Source organism: Panicum hallii, chromosome 5 (assembly GCF_002211085.1).
Source record: "Panicum hallii strain FIL2 chromosome 5, PHallii_v3.1, whole genome shotgun sequence".
In the NCBI taxonomy this organism is placed as follows: domain Eukaryota; kingdom Viridiplantae; phylum Streptophyta; class Magnoliopsida; order Poales; family Poaceae; genus Panicum; species Panicum hallii.
The window spans coordinates 58664854-58683955 of NC_038046.1; the positions used below are offsets into that span (position 1 = coordinate 58664854).

At 50.1% G+C, this 19102-nt stretch overlaps 1 protein-coding gene across 1 annotated transcript; it reads left to right on the plus strand.

Annotated features, from left to right (window-relative positions):
• The first annotated feature begins 5278 nt into the window (after positions 1-5278).
• LOC112895441 (2-hydroxyacyl-CoA lyase) lies at positions 5279-9311 on the plus strand. The gene is made up of 2 exons (XM_025963390.1): positions 5279-6881; positions 8523-9311. The coding sequence occupies exons 1-2, from the start codon at positions 5481-5483 to the stop codon at positions 8835-8837; spliced, it is 1716 nt and encodes a 571-aa protein (XP_025819175.1). The 5' UTR covers positions 5279-5480; the 3' UTR covers positions 8838-9311.
• The last annotated feature ends 9791 nt before the right edge of the window (positions 9312-19102 follow it).

Sequence of the window (19102 nt, forward strand, 5' to 3'; positions counted from 1 at the left end):
TGACCTTCATTGATGTGCTGGCGCAGGTCCTCTGGAGAAGGTCGATGATTGGCCTGTCGCGGATGACCCCCTTGCAGTGGCTGCTGCCTCCCGCCAGGGGCCTGGCTCCCGCGAGCGTTGTCGTTGCTGGGCTGGTGTCGAGGACGGCCGCCAGCCGTTCGGCTGTGAGCCTGACTTCGACTCTTATCCACGCGCTCCTCCCTGATGGTGGACGCTGGGTTGTGCTGATCCAGCTGGATCCAAGCCTCTGCGCGTAAAGAAGTGCTTGACGCACTTTTGGATCGTGGCTGCGCTCGAGGATGGCCGTTACCCTGGCGATGTTGGCCACCGGAGTCCTGAAACCCCGCTCGCTTACGAAGGCAAACTCAGGGTCAAGCTCGCGATGCATAGATCGCCTACGCTCGTTGGCCCTCCTCCGCCGGATTGTGCGGGCCCTGTTCCTGGCCCTCCGTGCCTCACGGTCGGCGTCATTCTTGTCGCCGGCGTTGGCCGTGATCTCATTTTCGAAGACCGCTTCAAAGTTGATGATGGGAAGATCCCCATCGTCCTCGCCTTCTTCGGCCATCAGCACCTGGCGGGAGGAGAGCTCATGAGAGCTTTCAGTCGACCCCTCCGCCGCGGTAGCCAATGGCCTGCCCTCTTGAAAGGGCAAGGGCTCGAGGTGAGCCACAAGTTGACCCTCTGCCTCGAGTAGATCGGAGAGCATCATGCCCCTCCAATGCACAATGCGCCCCTCCGGCAAAGAGGTGATCACCAGATCACCGGTACCAGAACAACCCGAAGCCCCCCAGCACGCGGTGGCTTCAGGCTTTCCGTCCTGGAGCAGCAAGTCCAGGTCCTTCTCTAACACGGAGAGGGACCCAGAGACGTTGGCCTCCTGAAGATCAGTGGCTGGTTTGCATGAGCCGAGTTGAGATCGGCTATGCAGATCCCTAGATTGGAACAAGTCCAAACTAGGGGAAATTGTCGCAACACCAGAAGAAGTCGAGCCTGGAGCAGACTCCATCTCGATCTGTGCTGCAGAGGCATGAAGCGGCAAGTTGTCGAGCCCGTCGACGAACTTGTCGAGGTCGCTGCGAGGACCCGCAGCGAAGGTCTTCGGCTTCGTGTCGACGAGGAATCGCCGAAAGTTGCCAACACCATCTGCGATGCAGACCCACGAGCCAAAAAGAATGTCGTACCCTGAGAGGGAACTAACCTGATGAAATTGAAAGATACCATCGAGCTCGCCGGTGGATTTTCGACGCGCTCCCCTACCTGGCGCGCCAGCTGTCGGTGTTTAACCGGCTGCCCACTGAGGGATATACCCAAGATGATAAGTTTTGGGTGAGGAGACGCCGAGATCAGAAACTCGAAGGTGCAAGGAACATAAAACTTAGACAGGTTCGGGCCGCAAAATGCGTAACACCCTACGTCCTCTATGGTGGTTTGTATTGCCTTTGGTGTAGAATGACCTAGAAATCGTCTATTTTGAGAGGGGTCCCTGACCTCCCTTATATATCTGAGAGGCCAGGGTTACAAAGATACTAACCAACACCAGCTAAGGAATCGTACCAGAACATATCTCGAGTAGATTCCCCCTGTATCGGTTAGCCTTGTCTCCTATTTAAACGGAATAAATAAGAGATAAACAAGATGAATAAAAGATAAGACGTACTTAATCTCTTAGATCTCTTTAAACTACGTTATGTACCCAGTCCCGTGGCCCCGGGTCTGACACGCGGGCGAGGGCGCGAGGGAGGCGAAGAGGCCGCGGGCGAGGAAGGAAGGGGGGATAGTGTTTCGGGGCCCGGCCGGAGCTCGGGCGTTATATACGCCGAGCCGCTCGGGCTCCCGGGGTTTAGCAGGCCTCCCGTGCCCAGGCCAACCCACGTGCCTGATCGGACCACGGCATAAACGTGCTGGGCCGGACAGGCCCACGTGACAAGGAGTCGGCCCAGGCACGGCACAAGCCCCGTGCCGGGCTGGCCCGGGCCCGATTAGCTTCGTGCCGGGCCGTGCCTGTGCCGGACAAAAAAAATAGGCCATGGGCCCGCCCCCAGGCTTTAGGCCGGATGGAAAACTATAGTATTCATGTTGTCACGACCAATTTAATTAATACCACATCGCATGCAGCCTAGCCGCATCATTGGCAAGTTCGATTTTTAAAAATGAAAAAATAGCCTTTCATTTAATAATATAAGTAGGAAAAAAAAGAGAGTTTCACAAAGCAACAGCCTAGGGGAGCGACTATACACCAAAGTTCTCGGGATGACAGATTCACCGCCGCGGCCCGCCCCCGCACCATTGCTGGAAACATGCACCATCCGGAGGAAGAAGAAGACCGTCGTGGGCCGTAGAAATGGAATATGAGCCGAATGCGACCTTCAGGCGACAGCTCAGCTTTTCTAGCGCGAGCGATGTATAGCTGTGCCAACAGCCTAGCTCCAATGTCGCGAACCCCATCGCGCCATCTAGATTTTCTTTTGTGCGAGCCGCCACTTGTTAAGCTGTTAGGAAATGATGCTAAAAAATTCTAATGAGCGTGTTCCGTCTAAATATTCCACATCGTGTCGATGATCAATCCAGTTCGATCTGCTGCTCAGAACCGGAGGCGATAAAGAAGCAAGCTGTTTGGCCTGAGCTACGCAATCGATCGATCCGGAGGCCGATGGTAGGAAAGTGAGCAATAGATCGACGGTTAGATCATCATCATCATAAAATCTAAAGGTATATATATTTATCTTTTTATAATTAATATAGTAATTTCTAGGATCCATTCACGAACATGGTAGTGCGCCCTCGTCAGCCGCTCCGGCACTGCCCCTGGAACATTTGCAAGATGCTCTAGTTTGGATTGCGATTAATAGTCGCTGTCGAAATTAGAGGTTCTATTATAAAATACTGAAGGCAGTATTTGCAAAATGCCCCCTGTTGAATCACGATCCAAATTAGAGGTCTTTTGTGAAATTATGAATTAAATATTTGCAAACCGACCTCTCATTCGGACGCCTCCACTCCCGGCGGTCCATCGCCGCCCGCCGCCGCCGCCACCCTCCGTATTTGGATCAGGCCCTGCTCTAGCACGATTCTCGACTCGTCTGCTTTGGTCCGGCAGCAAGAGGCACACGATCCGGCATACCGCCGCGCGCTTGAGCGGACGCAGGCAGGCGCCGGCGTCGTCGTCTCCTCCCGGAACGGGAAGCCTACGCGGCCGTCGTATCTATCAATTGGACCCTGTGCCGCAATCGCGCACCTGTCCGGTACTGCGACAGTTACCTCCGCCATGAGATGAGAGGTGAAACGGAGCTTTATTTATTTTCTCCATAAAATTTTGTCTGGTCTCCCCCCCGCCCCCCCTCCGACTGCCCGAGGATCTCTAATAATTGGATGGAATTGGTTCGAGCCTTGGTGATGAATCAAGTAAACGTAATGCTTTACCCTGAATGGCTGAATCCAGCAAGCACTGCAGAGTGTACGGCTTGATTTACTAGTCATGAGTCATGTGTGTTCATCTGGATCAGCATCATCTATAGACTCTTGTTGATCCAACCAAGCAGAATACGCCAATACGGGAGACGAGGACGCTTGCCGGCAGCATCCGTTTCAGTGAATTGCAATGCCAGCAAAATTGAACATCAACGTTATTGCAGATTTGCAGAAAATTTTCTTTTGATAACGGGAAGGAAAGAATTTCTGCATTGCGCTGTCAGCTTTTAGTTCAGTGAAGTGGCTATTTTGCTGAGTGTTACTTGAGCAGTTGAGCGAGGAGTATGCAATTTCCGGATAAGGGACGCGGATGCTGTTGGTAAGATGAAGATACTCTGAAACCTCTTACCAGTTGAGCTGCAGTTAAGCCGTCTTTAACAGGAGACAAGTTTTCTGTCTTGTGATTTCCTGAAATTTCAACTGACCATGCTTCCCACGGCCTCGGTCGAACAGGGGCGCAGCCTGTCGACCGTAAAGCTCATCGACGAGGCATCCTGTTTCTTTCTTCATCTTGTCTCCCGCTCCATTGCGAGCAGGGGCCATGCTTTTCAGCTCGATGGTGAACTTCACAAGGCAACTGAACTGATCTGCAGCTTTTCGTCTGAACATCTTCGACCAAAGCGGCTCAGTTTTGGCCGGAGTGGCAACGAGACGCTGACCTGATCACCTGAATCCTCCCATCAGATCAGGCATCACATTCCTTCCCGGTCCAGCCTACTTTTGCCTAAAAAATGCCTGAAAAGGATGTCCCTGATTTCCCACACGAAAACATGAGGATTAATACCAGTCTCCATTATTCTACGGCACTGCCAAAATTCTGCACAGATAAAAAACAATGTTGCTACTAAGTCAAGCTGACAGCAACAGAAGATGCCGGGACAAAACGGACCACTATATACAGAAATAAACCACATAATTAACCATCTACCTGAACTAAATTTGCCGAACATCCATTCAAGCACACTGGAAAAATACTAGTCACTGGCATAACTTGGACACCACTAGAACCATAATCAGTTTAGGAACAATATGTTCTATATTTGATCAGTAGCTCTCACTTGATCCTTCTTTAGGAGCAACACCGGGAAGTAATCTAACCTATCTCGGTAACTTCTCTGCAGTGAATCCCACCACACCAAGTATGTTGTCGGTGTCACCAGAACCTCGACAAACAAAGCAGCACAGGGCAGCTGTGCTGCTTTACGGGAAGAATGCAAAAATAACAGGACAAAAGGTCCTAAACAGAAGACAAGTCCCCTGGCGTGTTTCCGCAAACAAAGGATACAAGAAGTTACTCCGTGCTGTAAATATGAATCCACACTCGATGCCATCCCTCCCAGGAGTGAGGGCTCAGATCAACTTCAAAAAACTCTCTGTATCTTTCTTACTTGTTAGGAATAGAGGTTTTGATGGAAAATACACTTCAACAGCTTCTCCAGGTGGTTATCCAAATATAGCTATCTGTATTTCTCGCTAGCCAAAGATAAATAATAAAAATAACTTTCCAGAGTGTACACAAGATATAGAAAAACTATTAAAAAGTAAAAATATATGGAAAATAATATTTATGCAGAAATCTCTTCAAATAATAATTTCTCCAAATGATAATTTAAAAAGTACAATTTAGGAGACGTTCAGGAGGAGACGCCGACCAAGTGAGAAGAATCCGCTCGCGGCGGCTACCGTGGAAGCGTGGAAGGCTCCCAGTCCCGCGTCCGCAATGACGTTGACGCCGGTGACCGGGTGTGCCGTGGGCCGCTTGTTGTGGGCACCGGGGACCCGGAGGACGCAACGCGGCAATTGGGCCCAAGGCTCAACCGTCAACCATGGGCCCAAACGACTCGATGCTTTGCTTGCTTGGAATCTCTCTGCCCACCCCTCCCAAGTCCTACCGGCGAGGTCGCCGTCGCCTCCTCCTCCGCCTCCTCCACTAGCGCGGTCGTGGCTGACTGCAGCCCCCGTGCTCTCCTCCGTGCTCGCCAACCACCGGATCCCCACCCCAGGCAAGAGGGATGGCCGCCGAGACCGTCGACGGCAGCGCGCTCGCGGGGCGCGCGCTGGCCGCAGCCGGCGCCCGGCACATGTTCGGCGTCGTGGGCATCCCCGTCACCTCCCTCGCCTCCCGCGCCGCCGCCGCGGGGGTCCGCTTCCTCGCCTTCCGCAACGAGCAGTCCGCGGGCTACGCCGCCGCCGCCTACGGCTTCCTCACCGGCTCCCCGGGACTCCTCCTCACAGTCTCCGGCCCCGGGTGCGTCCACGGCCTCGCGGGCCTCTCCCACGCCACCGCCAACGCCTGGCCTCTCCTCATGGTCTCCGGCTCCTGCGACCAGGCCGACGCCGGCAGGGGCGACTTCCAGGAGCTCGACCAGATCGCCGCCACCAAGCCCTTCGCCAAGCTCGCCGTCAAGGCCACCACCATCGCCGACATCCCGCGCCTCGTCTTCCAGGCCCTCGCCGCAGCCGTCTCCGGCCGCCCTGGCGGTTGCTACCTTGACATCCCCTCCGACGTCCTCCACCAAACCCTCCCTGAATCCGAGGCCGCGGATCTCATAGCAGCAGCAGCAGCAGCCGATTCAGCCGCTTCCAATCCATCCCCGCCCAAGCAGAAGCCCCTGGATGAGGGCATCGAGAAAGCTGCGGACCTGCTCCGGCGTGCGGAGCGGCCTCTTGTCGTGATTGGGAAGGGTGCAGCGTACGCGCGCGCGGAGGAGGCCATCAGGAAGCTGGTGGACACCACGGGCATCCCCTTCCTCCCGACGCCTATGGGGAAGGGGGTCGTGCCTGACTCGCATCCACTCTCCGCCACAGCGGCACGCTCACTCGCCATCGGGCAGTGCGATGTAGCTCTGGTCGTCGGCGCCAGGCTTAATTGGTTGCTTCACTTTGGTGAGCCGCCCAAGTGGTCCAAGGATGTCAAGTTCATACTTGTGGACGTCTGCGAGGAGGAGATTGAACTCCGGAAGCCACATGTGGGGATTGTTGGGGATGCCAAGAGGGTAATTGAGCTGATCAATAGGGAGATCAAGGATGATCCATTCTGCTTGGCAAGGTCGCACCCATGGGTTGAAGCGATCACCAAGAAGGCCAAGGACAATGTTGTTAGGATGGAGGCGCAGCTAGCAAAGGATGTTTTGCCGTTCAATTTCATGACACCGTTGCGGATAATCCGGGATGCGATCCTTGCTGTGGGGAGCCCTGCTCCGATAGTGGTCTCAGAAGGGGCAAACACCATGGATGTTGGCAGGGCTGTGCTTGTGCAGAATGAACCAAGGACAAGACTGGACGCAGGGACATGGGGGACGATGGGGGTTGGATTGGGGTACTGTGTTGCTGCTGCAGTAGCCGAACCCGAACGACTTGTGGTTGCTGTGGAGGGTGACTCTGGATTTGGATTCAGTGCAATGGAGGTTGAGGTACGAATGCGACATGCCCTTTCCACATTGGAATAATTAAGTAGATAAATCTCAGGACTCGTTTGGTTTAGTCGTGTGACATGCTATTAGCACCCTTTCTTGTTTTTCTGCTGCTTTTTGCTATCATCATGTTAATGTGAGCTGAAGTTAGCATTCTTATGGTTAGAGAAAAGCCAGGTCATATTGCTGATGTCGATAATGCTAATATACTTGCTGAGACCATCATCTATTTATATGAACTATGGCGCTGCTGCCATGTTCCAGGTGTAAATGTGACACATAATAACATGGAAATAGAAAATTAATCTAATGGATATGCATAGATGGCATGCCCTCTGAAAATTACCCAAGGAATGTGTATGAGTCTTATCTTTTGCAATAGTGCTGGTTCATACTGTTAGTACAAGTATTTTAAGGTAGCATATGCTTTTATCAACGAATGGATAACCAATCAACTGTTGTCCACAAATGAGCAATCGAATTATCCTAGTGGGTTCATCTTTGTCAGGATATGTTGTTTATAATGCACATTTGGTAGTATGCATATGATACTTCGGCATACTAAATCTCCCAGCTCCATACAGTCACCATATATGCATATTTTTGTACTGTTTATACCTCTGTAATCTCATTGGCCCTAGGCACAACATGAAATTTTTACATGGAACCACAGGGGGCACCATTACTCATAAATTAGACATTTTGCCGCAAGCTTAAAATTTCATTGTTTTATGTGACAGTTATCCATCTTTATTGCCAATAGAACAATGAAATCATTCTGCTTTTATTATGGTGATCTTGTCTTTTTCTTCAGATTACTGTGCATCATGATTTATTTATTTATTTATTTTGGAATACGATCTGATGAATGCTTGGCAAAACCTTTCCACTCCCTGTGCCATTCTTTGAATTTTGTCTGCAATTTGCTCAATGTGTCTTCTTAATGATAAATTTAGAAGATGAACCAGAATACGTCTATAGTTTTGGTTATTACTTTTATAGGTTTACACATTATATGGTATTGGAGATGCACTTCTGAATTTTAGGTGTTACTTGTTATTCTTTCTTCTAATAGGAGTACTATATGGCAGCTTTATAATTTGTGTTGTTGCATACAGCATACTAGTTAAAATAGTGGGATATTTGAACTGGCAGATGTGTAGTTCAAAAGAACTTGATGGAAATGCGTCAAGCAATACATCTGATCGCTTGTGTGCTTATTTATATGTCCTTGATGGATTAGCTGGACAGGGTTATGGTCAACAAAGTAAATTTGTCATAACTAGCCATCTAATTAACCCAAATTCAGGTCTTCACAATGGTTAATACTTAGGATAAGTAGTAAAACTTCATAGGATGTTTGAAAGTCTGTTTAATTAGGTCATCTTTATTGGTTAATTTTGCTTCACTGTTTTTATGTCATTTTCATTTTTGGTAACTTTTTAGTTATTCCTTTTCAGCTTGGTTTTAGTTATCTATTTTTCTTTCCCTTGATTTTTTGCTACTTTAATTTCTAACTAGTCCCTTCAATAAACTATCTTTTCCTAAACTTGCTGTACAAAATATTTATCATTTCATTTGACCACATTGTACCAGACAAAGAAATCCCAATCATTTACTTTTGCACCTTTCATTTTACAGACATTGGTGAGGTACCAGCTGCCCGTTGTAGTAATTGTTTTCAACAACAACGGTGTCTATGGTGGTGACCGGAGAGGCCCTGATGAGATAACTGGACCTTTCAAAGATGACCCTGCCCCAACTTCTTTTGTCCCAGCAGCAGGCTACCATAAAATGATGGAAGCGTTTGGAGGGAAAGGTTATCTTGTGGAGACACCGGACGAGCTCAAATCTGCCCTTTTGGAATCGTTCCATGCGAGGAAACCAGCAGTCATCAATTGTATCATTGATCCTTACGCGGGTGCAGAGAGCGGCCGGATGCAGCACAAGAACTGAGGGTGTTTGTACCATACGATAGCAAGATGCAGATGCGACTTAATAAGCAATGTCCTCCGGCGTCCAGCCCTTTGTTTTTGAGGATCGGTTCTCTGTTCTGCGTACAGGTGTGAGATGCTCTGTAAACTTAGCTGGGCGGTTGAAACTGAAGCGGGTATTCGCATAATTGAGCTTCACTGCCCCGGTAAATATGGATGCTCTTATGGATAGTGTTCCATCTTTGATGGCATGTAAATGTGTTGTGATTGTCCTCATGCCACGATGCAAACTTGAAACCAGTATCCACTAAAAAAAAAGTTTGTAAACTGCTGTGTTTTTTTCTTCTTAAAATGAATGAGTAGTAAGCTGCAAAAGGTTCGACATTTCTGCCATGCCTTAAATTGGCATTTCAAGATATACCACTGTACTGTATGTATACTTAATGACACAATACTTCTTGATGAAAGGAAATAAAGGGCTCCGGATATCTTGATATTCTCTTTGAGTAAAGGACTATGTTTTTCAAACTTGAATTTTACCTTTTTAAGAAAGGTCGTAAAATATGAATTTTGTCTGTTTTTTAGACAGGTGATTCGTGGTGGCCTCACGACGACGGTATCAGTATGCTCGGTTTTCCGTAGCTGTGGGCCTTGTGTGGTGATGACGAAGCGGTAGACAGGACAACGCAAAAACAGACTCTAGCTTGAATGTTCTCCATTCCAATTTTTATCTCAAAGTTGCTCTAAGTTGGAAGACAACCCAGGCTCAATTAGCTGGCAGTGGCCATGGGCGCCATCCAACACAATTTTGACCTAAATTGTGGCCTAAAATTAAGGATGCAAGTGGCGCGACCTTACCTGCAAGCTCCACTTAAATTGCTTTATCGACTGATGTTGTGACGCGTAGCTTTCCTGTCATCCTTGTCAAGGATGGTGGATGCTGCTGTGGTTGACGTTCCAGGAGCATCTGGACACACACAGGGACACGAATTACTCAGCAGCAAATGTTCAATTGGATTGCAGTGCCAGCAAAACTGAACATTCATCTCGTCGTAGATAGTTGTCTTGGATCTTTAACAGGAAGAGAGAGAAAAAAGATCCCTGAATTGCTCATTAGCTATTAAGCTCGGTGATTCTGCTGTGTGGCGTATGTGTCCCCGGAGCAGGGATTCGATTGCATGGGAGTTTTTTGTCTGAAAATTCAGGTCGGCATGGTGCTGAGTCCCCTTTCCGCCTTCCTGGTAGTGGTAGTAGACAGCATGTAAAGCTTGCGCTGCGTCGCCTACAAGACCGGCGCGCTTGTCTCCATCGCCGAGCCCGACCGCCGGGCGGTCTGCTCTGCTCGTTCCGCCGTCAAACGCCACCAGTCCACGCAGCCCACGCTAACGGTACTAGAGCAAAAGGTGTCCCGGGATAGCCGCATCGTCGACCTTTATAAGGTCCGCCACCGTCTCAGGGGACCCAGCTCCCGACGCGCCGGCGCCGCCGCAGCGCCTCCGTAGAAGCTTGGACCGTGAGCGGCGCGTTAGAGCAGATGTGTGGAACGGCTAGGTGCAGGCGAGCGAATCTCGACGGAGCTCGAGCGGGACTCACGGCGGCATGGGGATAGCGCAGCTCGCCGCCGCCGGCGCGGCCTCGGCTGCTCTCCGGCGCCGCCGCAGAACATTTGCAAAATACCCCCTGAACCAGGGGTCTATATGTAAACGTTCGGATCAGATATTTGCAAAGAGCCCCCTGATTCGGAGCGCGATCCGATTTAGGGGGTATTTTGCAAAATTCGAAATCGCATATTTGTAAAAGCCCCCTGATTCGAACGGCTCTGCTCCGGCGGTCCTCCGACGGCGGCCGCCATCCTCCACTCCTCCCCGTTTTCCATCCAGCCTGGAACGCAGAGACCGATCAGACCCTACCCTAGCACAGCACGAGATCTTCACTCGCCCGGTTTGCTCCGGCCCGCCTGCGTGCTCGGTGGCGGCGGAGTCTCCTCTCGGGAAATCGGAACGCGGCAGCCTAGGGGGCGTCTTCTACATTCACGAATCCTGTGCCGAAGCCTCCCAGTGCTGCTCGACGGTGGCTGCTAGGTGATCCGCCATGAGAGGTGAAACGTACGGAGCTTTATTTATTTCTCGGCCATGAAAAAATGTTTGTCTGATCTCTCTGTCCATCCGACTGCTTAATCTGAATATCGGATGGAATTGATTCGTCGTGTCTTCATGATGGTTGTGGATCCAGTAAGCATTACTGATTTGGAGTGGGGCGGTGGCGAGCAGGGCAATCGCTCGCTGTTCCTCTTCTTCACAAGCTGTGTGCCTGTGTTACTGCGTAGCATTCTTCACATGCAGCGGTGGTGGTGGCGTTTGCCAGAGCCCAGAGAAGTCGTGGCCATGGCGCCGCTGGGATACGGAGGGCCTGCAGCTGCATGCAGGTTAGCACGAATGGTTGTTACTTTGTGAGTGCGATGCTAAATCACACATATGTTTTTTTTTAAAAAAACGAACCATGCAGGCAGCAGAGCTGCCGATTATATTAAAAAAAATCACACATATGCTAGGTAAGTATCTCTCTTATTTTCTTCTCTCGACCAGTTTTATGTTGACTTCTCAGTGATGACCCATGCATTAATCCAGAGCATGCTTGGCGGACCACATGCATATATGATGATACATACGAACCACCATGCTTGGCGGCCGGAGAATCGATTCGATTCAGAAGCTAAAAGCTACGTGCTGGTGACTGATCGATCATGAGCAATAACGGCCTGGATCGTGCGCGCATGCAGAAAGGCAGAAATAAAGCAAGCATTCAGTCTCCATTGATTTGCAAAGAAGCAGGGAATAAGAAGACAGTAGCTAGCAGCCGGTTGCAAGCTAAGGCTGACCCGCCGGTCGTCGTCTGAATGAAAACTTGTCTCGTTGTAAAGACTGTGTATTTTCTCTGAATCTTTGTCAGATATATATAGTATATGCGATCATGCTAGCCTATATATCGATCATTTGGCAGGGCACAGAAAGCCACTAATAACAAGACAAGAGCTAGCTTGCAGCAGCAGGAGGCGGCAAGGGCTCTGAACCTGAACGGACCACTCGCTGACGGACCGTAGCCGTTGAGTGGAGAAAGGCCGCAGGCTGTGGGGAATTAAAAAGGCCATGGGCGCGAGCCTTGCGGTTGGCCTGGCGCCGTCTCCAGGTCAGGATCGGAGGCCCAAGCTAGGCAGCTAGCGATCGATCGAGAGAACGGGCTCGCTCGTCGTCTCAGGAATCGATCGGCCGGCATGCTGCAGCCTGCTCGCATTGGCACCATGCACTCCGATCCTAGCTAGCTAGCCTGTGGACGGATCGTGGTCGATGGATGATGCAAATGAACGTGAGGGGATCGGAGGTAGCTAGAGCTAGTGGCCGGCATGGTCCCGTCCGGTCCATCGTGCACGGATGCTTGCTTGCTACTAGCTGCTAGTGGTGGATCCTGTTGCAATGACTTTTTTAGTTTCCATCGGGTAGGTACTACAGGCCCGGGCCTTGCATTCATGATTATTGCGTCCTGCTGATAACAGGGCATCAGTTCTGACGAGGTTCCATCCTATCCTCTGTTGAGGTATGCAGATGCACGTACGAGGTCTCTTATACGGTAGGGATGACGATGCATCGGTACAAGAAGCAAATAAACAAGGTAGCAGTTGCATTGCTTCCAGGCTGCTACAGGCCTACTACAAAGCTAACAAGATAGCGTTTGTTAAGCTGATCATCAGAACAGAAGGCAGTAGAGCTGGGATTTAGGCCGTGCTATTTCTAGGTGGGTTAGGTACGGTCTCTGGGCACGACCCGAGCAGCACGGCACGGTAAGAAAAATTTTGAGCCGTGCCGGTACTGCACGACACGAATATGGCGCCGTGCCATGCTTAGGATCTTAGCACGATAGGTTGTATGGCACGGCCCGTATTTTGAGCCGTGCGTGGGCCAACACGTCATGAAAATGGTCCGTTGATCTGTGTGTAACCAGTTGTTTCAATATCAATCAATTTATGCTACTTTCTAATTAACAACCGTTATTCTTTAATAGAGTCATTCAAAATAGATGACTTCTCATTTTCTATGCATAGAAAGTTCTTCACGTGATAAGTACTTTTAAACATACGAGTATCCACAACAGTAACTGCAAAATATACTGAGGACCGTGCTTGGGCTGGCATGACATGAAGACGTGCGGACGTGCCGTGAGTCGTGCTTGGGCCTAGTAAAAAGATTGTTGTGCCGTTGCGGCACGGTGCACCGTTTCTCATGTGCCTGCAAGTCTAGATCCGAAATGGCACGAGGCACGAGAGGACCGGGCGGGGTCGGCCCGGCCCAGCCCAAGTCCCACCTCTGGAAGGCAGATGGTCGACTGTTTGAAATTAGATGACATTGCTGAATAGTGAAGAATACGATGATGCGGGCAGCGTGCCAAAGTCAAGCCCACGCATGCACGCAGAATCGCAGATGAGACTGAGAGGGTTGGCCTGAATTAGAACTCATGAATCGCGGCGCCCTTGGCGGCCAATCACGGTGGCCACGTCCGCTAAAATTATTTCGGCAGTTCGATCACGAACCGACGGCTACTGATGCACCGTTGCCACCGACATTTTGCAGTTAGGCTCCCGCGTTTTCGGAAAATGAACCCGCGGTCCTTACCTCAAAAATATGTGTGCCGCGGCGCTGCGGGCCGCGTGGATCCTCAAAAATTTCAATGATTGAATAATTTTTGTGTATGTTCAGGCAACAAGTGAATGGGTTCACAAAATACTTTGCAATCAGCTTCTTCTGGAGCTTCTTCCAGCGGCTTTACTCAGGTGGAGAGAATTGTGGGTTTTCACAGTTCCCCACTGTCAGACTAAGAGCTTGGAAACAAACTTAACGTAGCACTAGAATATGTTTGGGGCAGGGATGATTTGCTCCCACCTTTAAAATCTGTCTCTCCTTGGTGTGATTCTCTCATGGGGAATAATGTGGTCACTGACCAGTGATTTGAAAGGATTGGTATCCTGCAGACATGCCAGAAAGCAGCACGACAAGCCTGCAAGATTACAAGGTTTGTTTCACACCTCCATTTCCTTGGTGCACATCCAACACAGTCATAGTTTCTTCATCCGCATAGCACATATTCTAGGAGACAGTCTATACAATTTCGTTAAGATTGTATCATTCACTGTCAAGAGTGTGCTTGATAGATCAAGTCTGAAGACTGCAAAGAAAGGTGAGAAGTCTGACTAACTCATGCGAATATGATATTTGATGTATAGTTGATCTGATGTGGGACTCATCCTGTTTCCCAAGGAAGACATTTCAAGACATGATGAAATTCCCCACATAGCTAGCCTACTCTAAATATCTTGCATTATCAATGGTGGTTGATGTTCCATGAGATGAAATGGTACAATGTTATCATAGCATACCTGCATTGGGTTTCTGCAATGCCTATGGTGCTGGCCTTAGTGATATCGACATGGCCTACAATTATATAAAGATCGCCCTCTTCATTCTTGCAGCCTGGACGGGGAAGGACTCTGGTGTCTTAATATTCGCTGATATGATTATTGCTCAGGCTATTGGCACTGCCATGGGCTGTGACGCAGATGCATATTCCTCCGGAACTGTCAGCAGATCTGCTGGCCTTGCTATGAAACCAGCAATGTCCTGTAAACGTTGTAAACGTTATGTTCTCTATTACGGAGAATATTGTTGCTCCTGTAATGTTCCAGCGGTGCCCTCTATCGCGTGCGGTAAAATGGGGGACAAGCTCTGCGTCCCGCACAGAGGAAGGTACGATCGGCGTCCTCCATCCCGGTCGCCCTCCAGCGCATCTCCACCAGCCCCTTCCGCGCGGGCGCGGGAGGAAACTACCGGGGAGGGGAAAGCGACGGCCGCCGTTGGGTCGCCGGTGGGGAGGGCCTACCGGGTGCGGGAGGCGGCTCGCGCGGGCGGGACGGCTGGCTGGGCGCGCGAGGCGGCTCCCGCGCGCGGGGCGGCGGGGCGCGTGAGGGGCGGCGGGCCGCGGCCGGTGGGGCGCGGGAGGGGCGGCGGGGCGCGGGAGGGTCGGCGGGCAGCAGGAGGCGGGGCGCGCGGGCGGCACTGCGGGGCGCGGGAGGCGGCTCGCGCGGGCGGGACGGCTGGCTGGGCGCGTGAGGCGGCTCCCGCGCGCGGGGCGGCGGGGCGCGTGAGGCGGCGACGGCGCCGTTCGGCGTTGCGGCAGGGGAAAGGGAAGTTGGAAGAAAGGATAGAAAATTAAGATTGTGGGGTATAGAAGATGGAAATAGAGGATGTTGTTGGAGTTAAGTTTGGTATAGAGAATGAAGTTGATATGGAGGAAAAAGGAAGGGGACGACATTTACAGAATATCGCTGGAGATAGCCTAAGGCCATGTTACGATGGGAAAACTTACTATAATATATACTATAATATATAGAAAGCATTGTTTCTGACAAATTTACTTTTACAAATCAGAGTTACTATAGTCGAGACAAAACATCTCTAGTGAATTCTATTATCACTCAAAGTCCATGACTATATGTTTTTTTCATCAATTATCAACCCAATTCAATTAGTATGACCTGTAAACACATCAACAAGTAATCATGTATCAATGGCGCGCCAATCACTAGTCCGTGGGGTTCGCTTTAGCACTTGCGCCGCGCGCGAATAGCTAGGTGCTTCCGGGAATCGAACGCCAGTCAGGTCAGTCCAACCAGAACCGGCACAAGGATTTTCTTTCTTTCTTGGCGCTTCCCGAGGCCGCACCAGCACACCACTTCCTAGGAGTGAGACTACTAGTGAGGTCATCAGATCATCATCGTCAGCTGCTTTCCATCTGCTTCAACCTGTCCAGTAATTGAAAAGCGCCAATCAGCTTTATAAAACTTATGTTCGTTTCCTACGATCTAAAGTTTAGAGATGGGTATGTTCATTTCCTAGGGTCTAAAGTTTAGAGGTGTCACATTAAAAAGAATCTTGTCATTTAGAAGTATTAAATAAAGTCTAATTACAAAACTAATTGCAGAATCTCAGGGCTAATTCGCGAGACGAATCTAATGAGGTATATTAGTCCACGATTAGCGGATGATTACTGTAGCATCACTGTGGCAAATTATGGATTAATTAGGCTCATTAAATTTGTCTTGCGAATTAGCACCCATCTATAAAATGGTTTTATAAACAGATTTTATTTAATACTTATAAATAGCAAGATTCTTTTTGATGTGACGGGTCTAAACTTTAGAGGGAAGGAAACAACACACCCTTAGTTACCACGAAAGCTACATCCATATATGCATGAGAAATGACAGCATGCATGTGGTTCTTTGAACTGGACTGGACCCACACAAGAGAGAAAGTGCATGAACCGAGAAGAACGACAGCGTCATGTTTCGTCCACTGTTCTTCCGGTACGGGGCGCATGCATGCATCAGTTAGTTCAATTCAGAATTCACCACCTCGCTCTACACCTCCATGCACCCGCCCGCATGGACTTGTGGTGCTCGTGCAAAAAAGCTACCGTGCCGTCCAGCTCCACTCGAGCAGCTCACGTCAACTCAGTCGTGTCAACTTCCTGCCACATCATCATCTCCGTCCGTCGTCCAGTCCAGCAGCCCGGCCGGCCGGTAGCCAGATGGCCTTTTCCCCTCTTTGTGCCAACCACCTCACGCCCTGCTGATCCGCATCTCTCGCAGTCTCAGCTCACACACTAGATGATGAGCTTGCTGCATGCATGGGTGGGTCCAACCGAGAGGTGGTCTCCAAACTCTCAGCTTCCAGCCTCCTTGCACCACTGTTGATGGCAAGGCTGTTGCATGCTCGGTGGGTGGAGCGTCGTCCATTGACTATGCTGGTTTATTTTATTTTATTTTTATCTCGACAAAGGAGATTCACTCGTACAAACCTTTATTGGCGTATATGCAAGGACATGATGGACGGTGTGAAATCATGCAAATACTAGAGGAAAAAAAGAGGCATGCCATTCGTCCTTTGAATTGAATGAATGATAGATGGCTCTTTGTCTAGCTAGACGACGGTGGTAGCAGTAGGTGGTGGCGAGCTAGGGCATGGCGCCTTGAGATTGACCTGCTGCATGCAGAGGGATGGTAGCCTATCCGATCCGTAGGGAGGCGAGGGTTGGGGAGCCGTACCATACCATACCATACCATACCATACGGCCATACGGGAGCGGAGGATCATATCATATCGGACGACATCTGATCTGAATCCTGCGCCTGCATCGATGAGAAAAGGGTAGCTAGCAGAGGCTGGTTTAAAGAGGAGGACAAGGACGTATAGCTATCTGCTCTTGCACAGTAATGCTGCGATAGGGACCCGTAACCGAACGCTGGACAGCCGGATGCTGCAGCGGCTATCATTGCCCAATACATGCATGCAACTCCAACGACGCATGCTGCATTGCTGCTGCTGCTGCTGCGCTACGACTACCTGCATTTTGCTCCAGGAGTAATAGCAGACACTAGCATCGCAAGGGCTTTCTTGTTCTTGGGAAGGTTGCAGCAGAGTGCAGGCTCCATGTATATAACTAATAGTGTTTATTGCTGTGTTGATGACTGGATTATGTACGTGGAGCTAGCCATGTAGGAGTATGCTTTGATGATCAGAAAAATATGTTCGTTGGTTGGGCATGAATTTTAAGGGTTTAATTTCTGAGGTGGAAGTAATTTGTTCTTTGTGCAGCAGCAGGCAGAAGTGCATGGCAGAGATGAGTAAAGGAAGGTGGTGGATGATGCAGTGCAGAGATGCTCAGATCAGAGCAGAGGAAGGCGAAGGCCTTGGAAACATCCATCCTCTTTGGACTTTGGCAGGGGAGGGGAGGGAAATAATGAGGCCATCCATTTCAAATGTTTGCTTTGCTTCTACTGCTACTGTTACTCTGTTTGCCTAGGACGAGGAGTCGTAGAGCGAGGACCGATACTATAATGTTGGTTCCTTTGGATCCAGAGCTGGCATTCATGGCGATCGGGCCGGCGTGGAACACTGAGAACTAACGCATGTCTGCTGCTGCTACAGGAACATGGTGAACATGTCTTACTAGTAAGCTAAGCACCAATTGAGTGCGTGCGCTCATGAAAATTACAGAGCCCAAAGCACTGACTGTATGTTGATGAATGCAATTGAGAAGTACAGGAGTACCTGCCAGGCCATTTGGGTAGGACATGCAGTTTTCTTTCTGAAAGAGCAGAGCACCAAGGCACATTCCTCCCAGTTGATGAACCAACCCATAAAACTTACTGTAGGTAAAGGAAGGAGGCGCAGTACGACAAGAAGCACGCATTTACTGAGGACGAGTATATATATATATTTTAGTACGCTCCGCATTGAATGATACTAGGCATTGAATCGCCTATGCAGGCTGCTGCGACGCATGCTTTGAGTTTACTGTTTGCCTGCTGGGTCCTTAGCCGCGGTCGTGGCGACACCGCTACTACTGCAGCCTTGGCACCCAGCCAGATCAGGAAGGCGGGGCCCCGCCTTCTCTGCCTGAAGCAAGCATCGCACCACACAGCTCGTGGTCCATGGTCCACGCCTCCACGGAAACAGTTTCCGTTTGCATCCATGGTTGGCACTGGCGGAGGCCGGGCGTGGAGACGACACTCGCGGCATAGATCGTGTAGCGTAGCCGAAGCTGGCACTGGAGCACGATGTCGCAGCAGCTCCAGCGTTGTGCTGGATGGGGTCCAAAGGATATTTCTTCAAACAGAAAAGTAGAAATAGTGTTACGACTCAACGAGATATATAATCTTAAATACACTCTCAAAATTTTAAAAAATCATCCTGATTACAGTAAAAGATGAGGGTGTTTATACCCCATACCTTCGTTACATAATTCCAGTAATACCCCTACCTATCCAAAATATCCTTATTTTTAGGTTATTTCCGGACGTTGGCGTGTACAAATTGCTCACTACAAGGTGATCACACTTATCATGTGGTATCGAAGGTTCCGCGGAACCCTCGATCTTTCATTTGGTGACGTCAAAGGTTGTGCAACTGATTCCCTCGTTGTCCAGAAGTCGGCCTTTACCTCCGACGCGCTCGCCATATGTCTACGCGGTTGGCCCACCCTCGCGCAAAGGTCGCGATGTAACCTTCGCGCGTTCAGCTAGGCGCGAACCTTCGACCATCACTGAAAGGGCTAGTCCTGCGAGATAAATCCAAAACCGTGTAATGACTTTTAAACCGTCCGAAGGTTCCACGAAACCTTTGGCATATCCTTCGGCGAAACCTTATCGGGGGTGGCGATCCCAATAGTAGCCCCTCG

Excerpts from the sequence above, each read along its gene's own strand:
- LOC112895441 (XM_025963390.1), top strand. The coding sequence starts at position 5,481 with ATGGCCGCCGAGACCGTCGACGGCAGCGCGCTCGCGGGGCGCGCGCTG. Across the intron at positions 6,882-8,522 it reads TCAGTGCAATGGAGGTTGAG|ACATTGGTGAGGTACCAGCT; the intron begins GTACGAATGCGA and ends TTCATTTTACAG.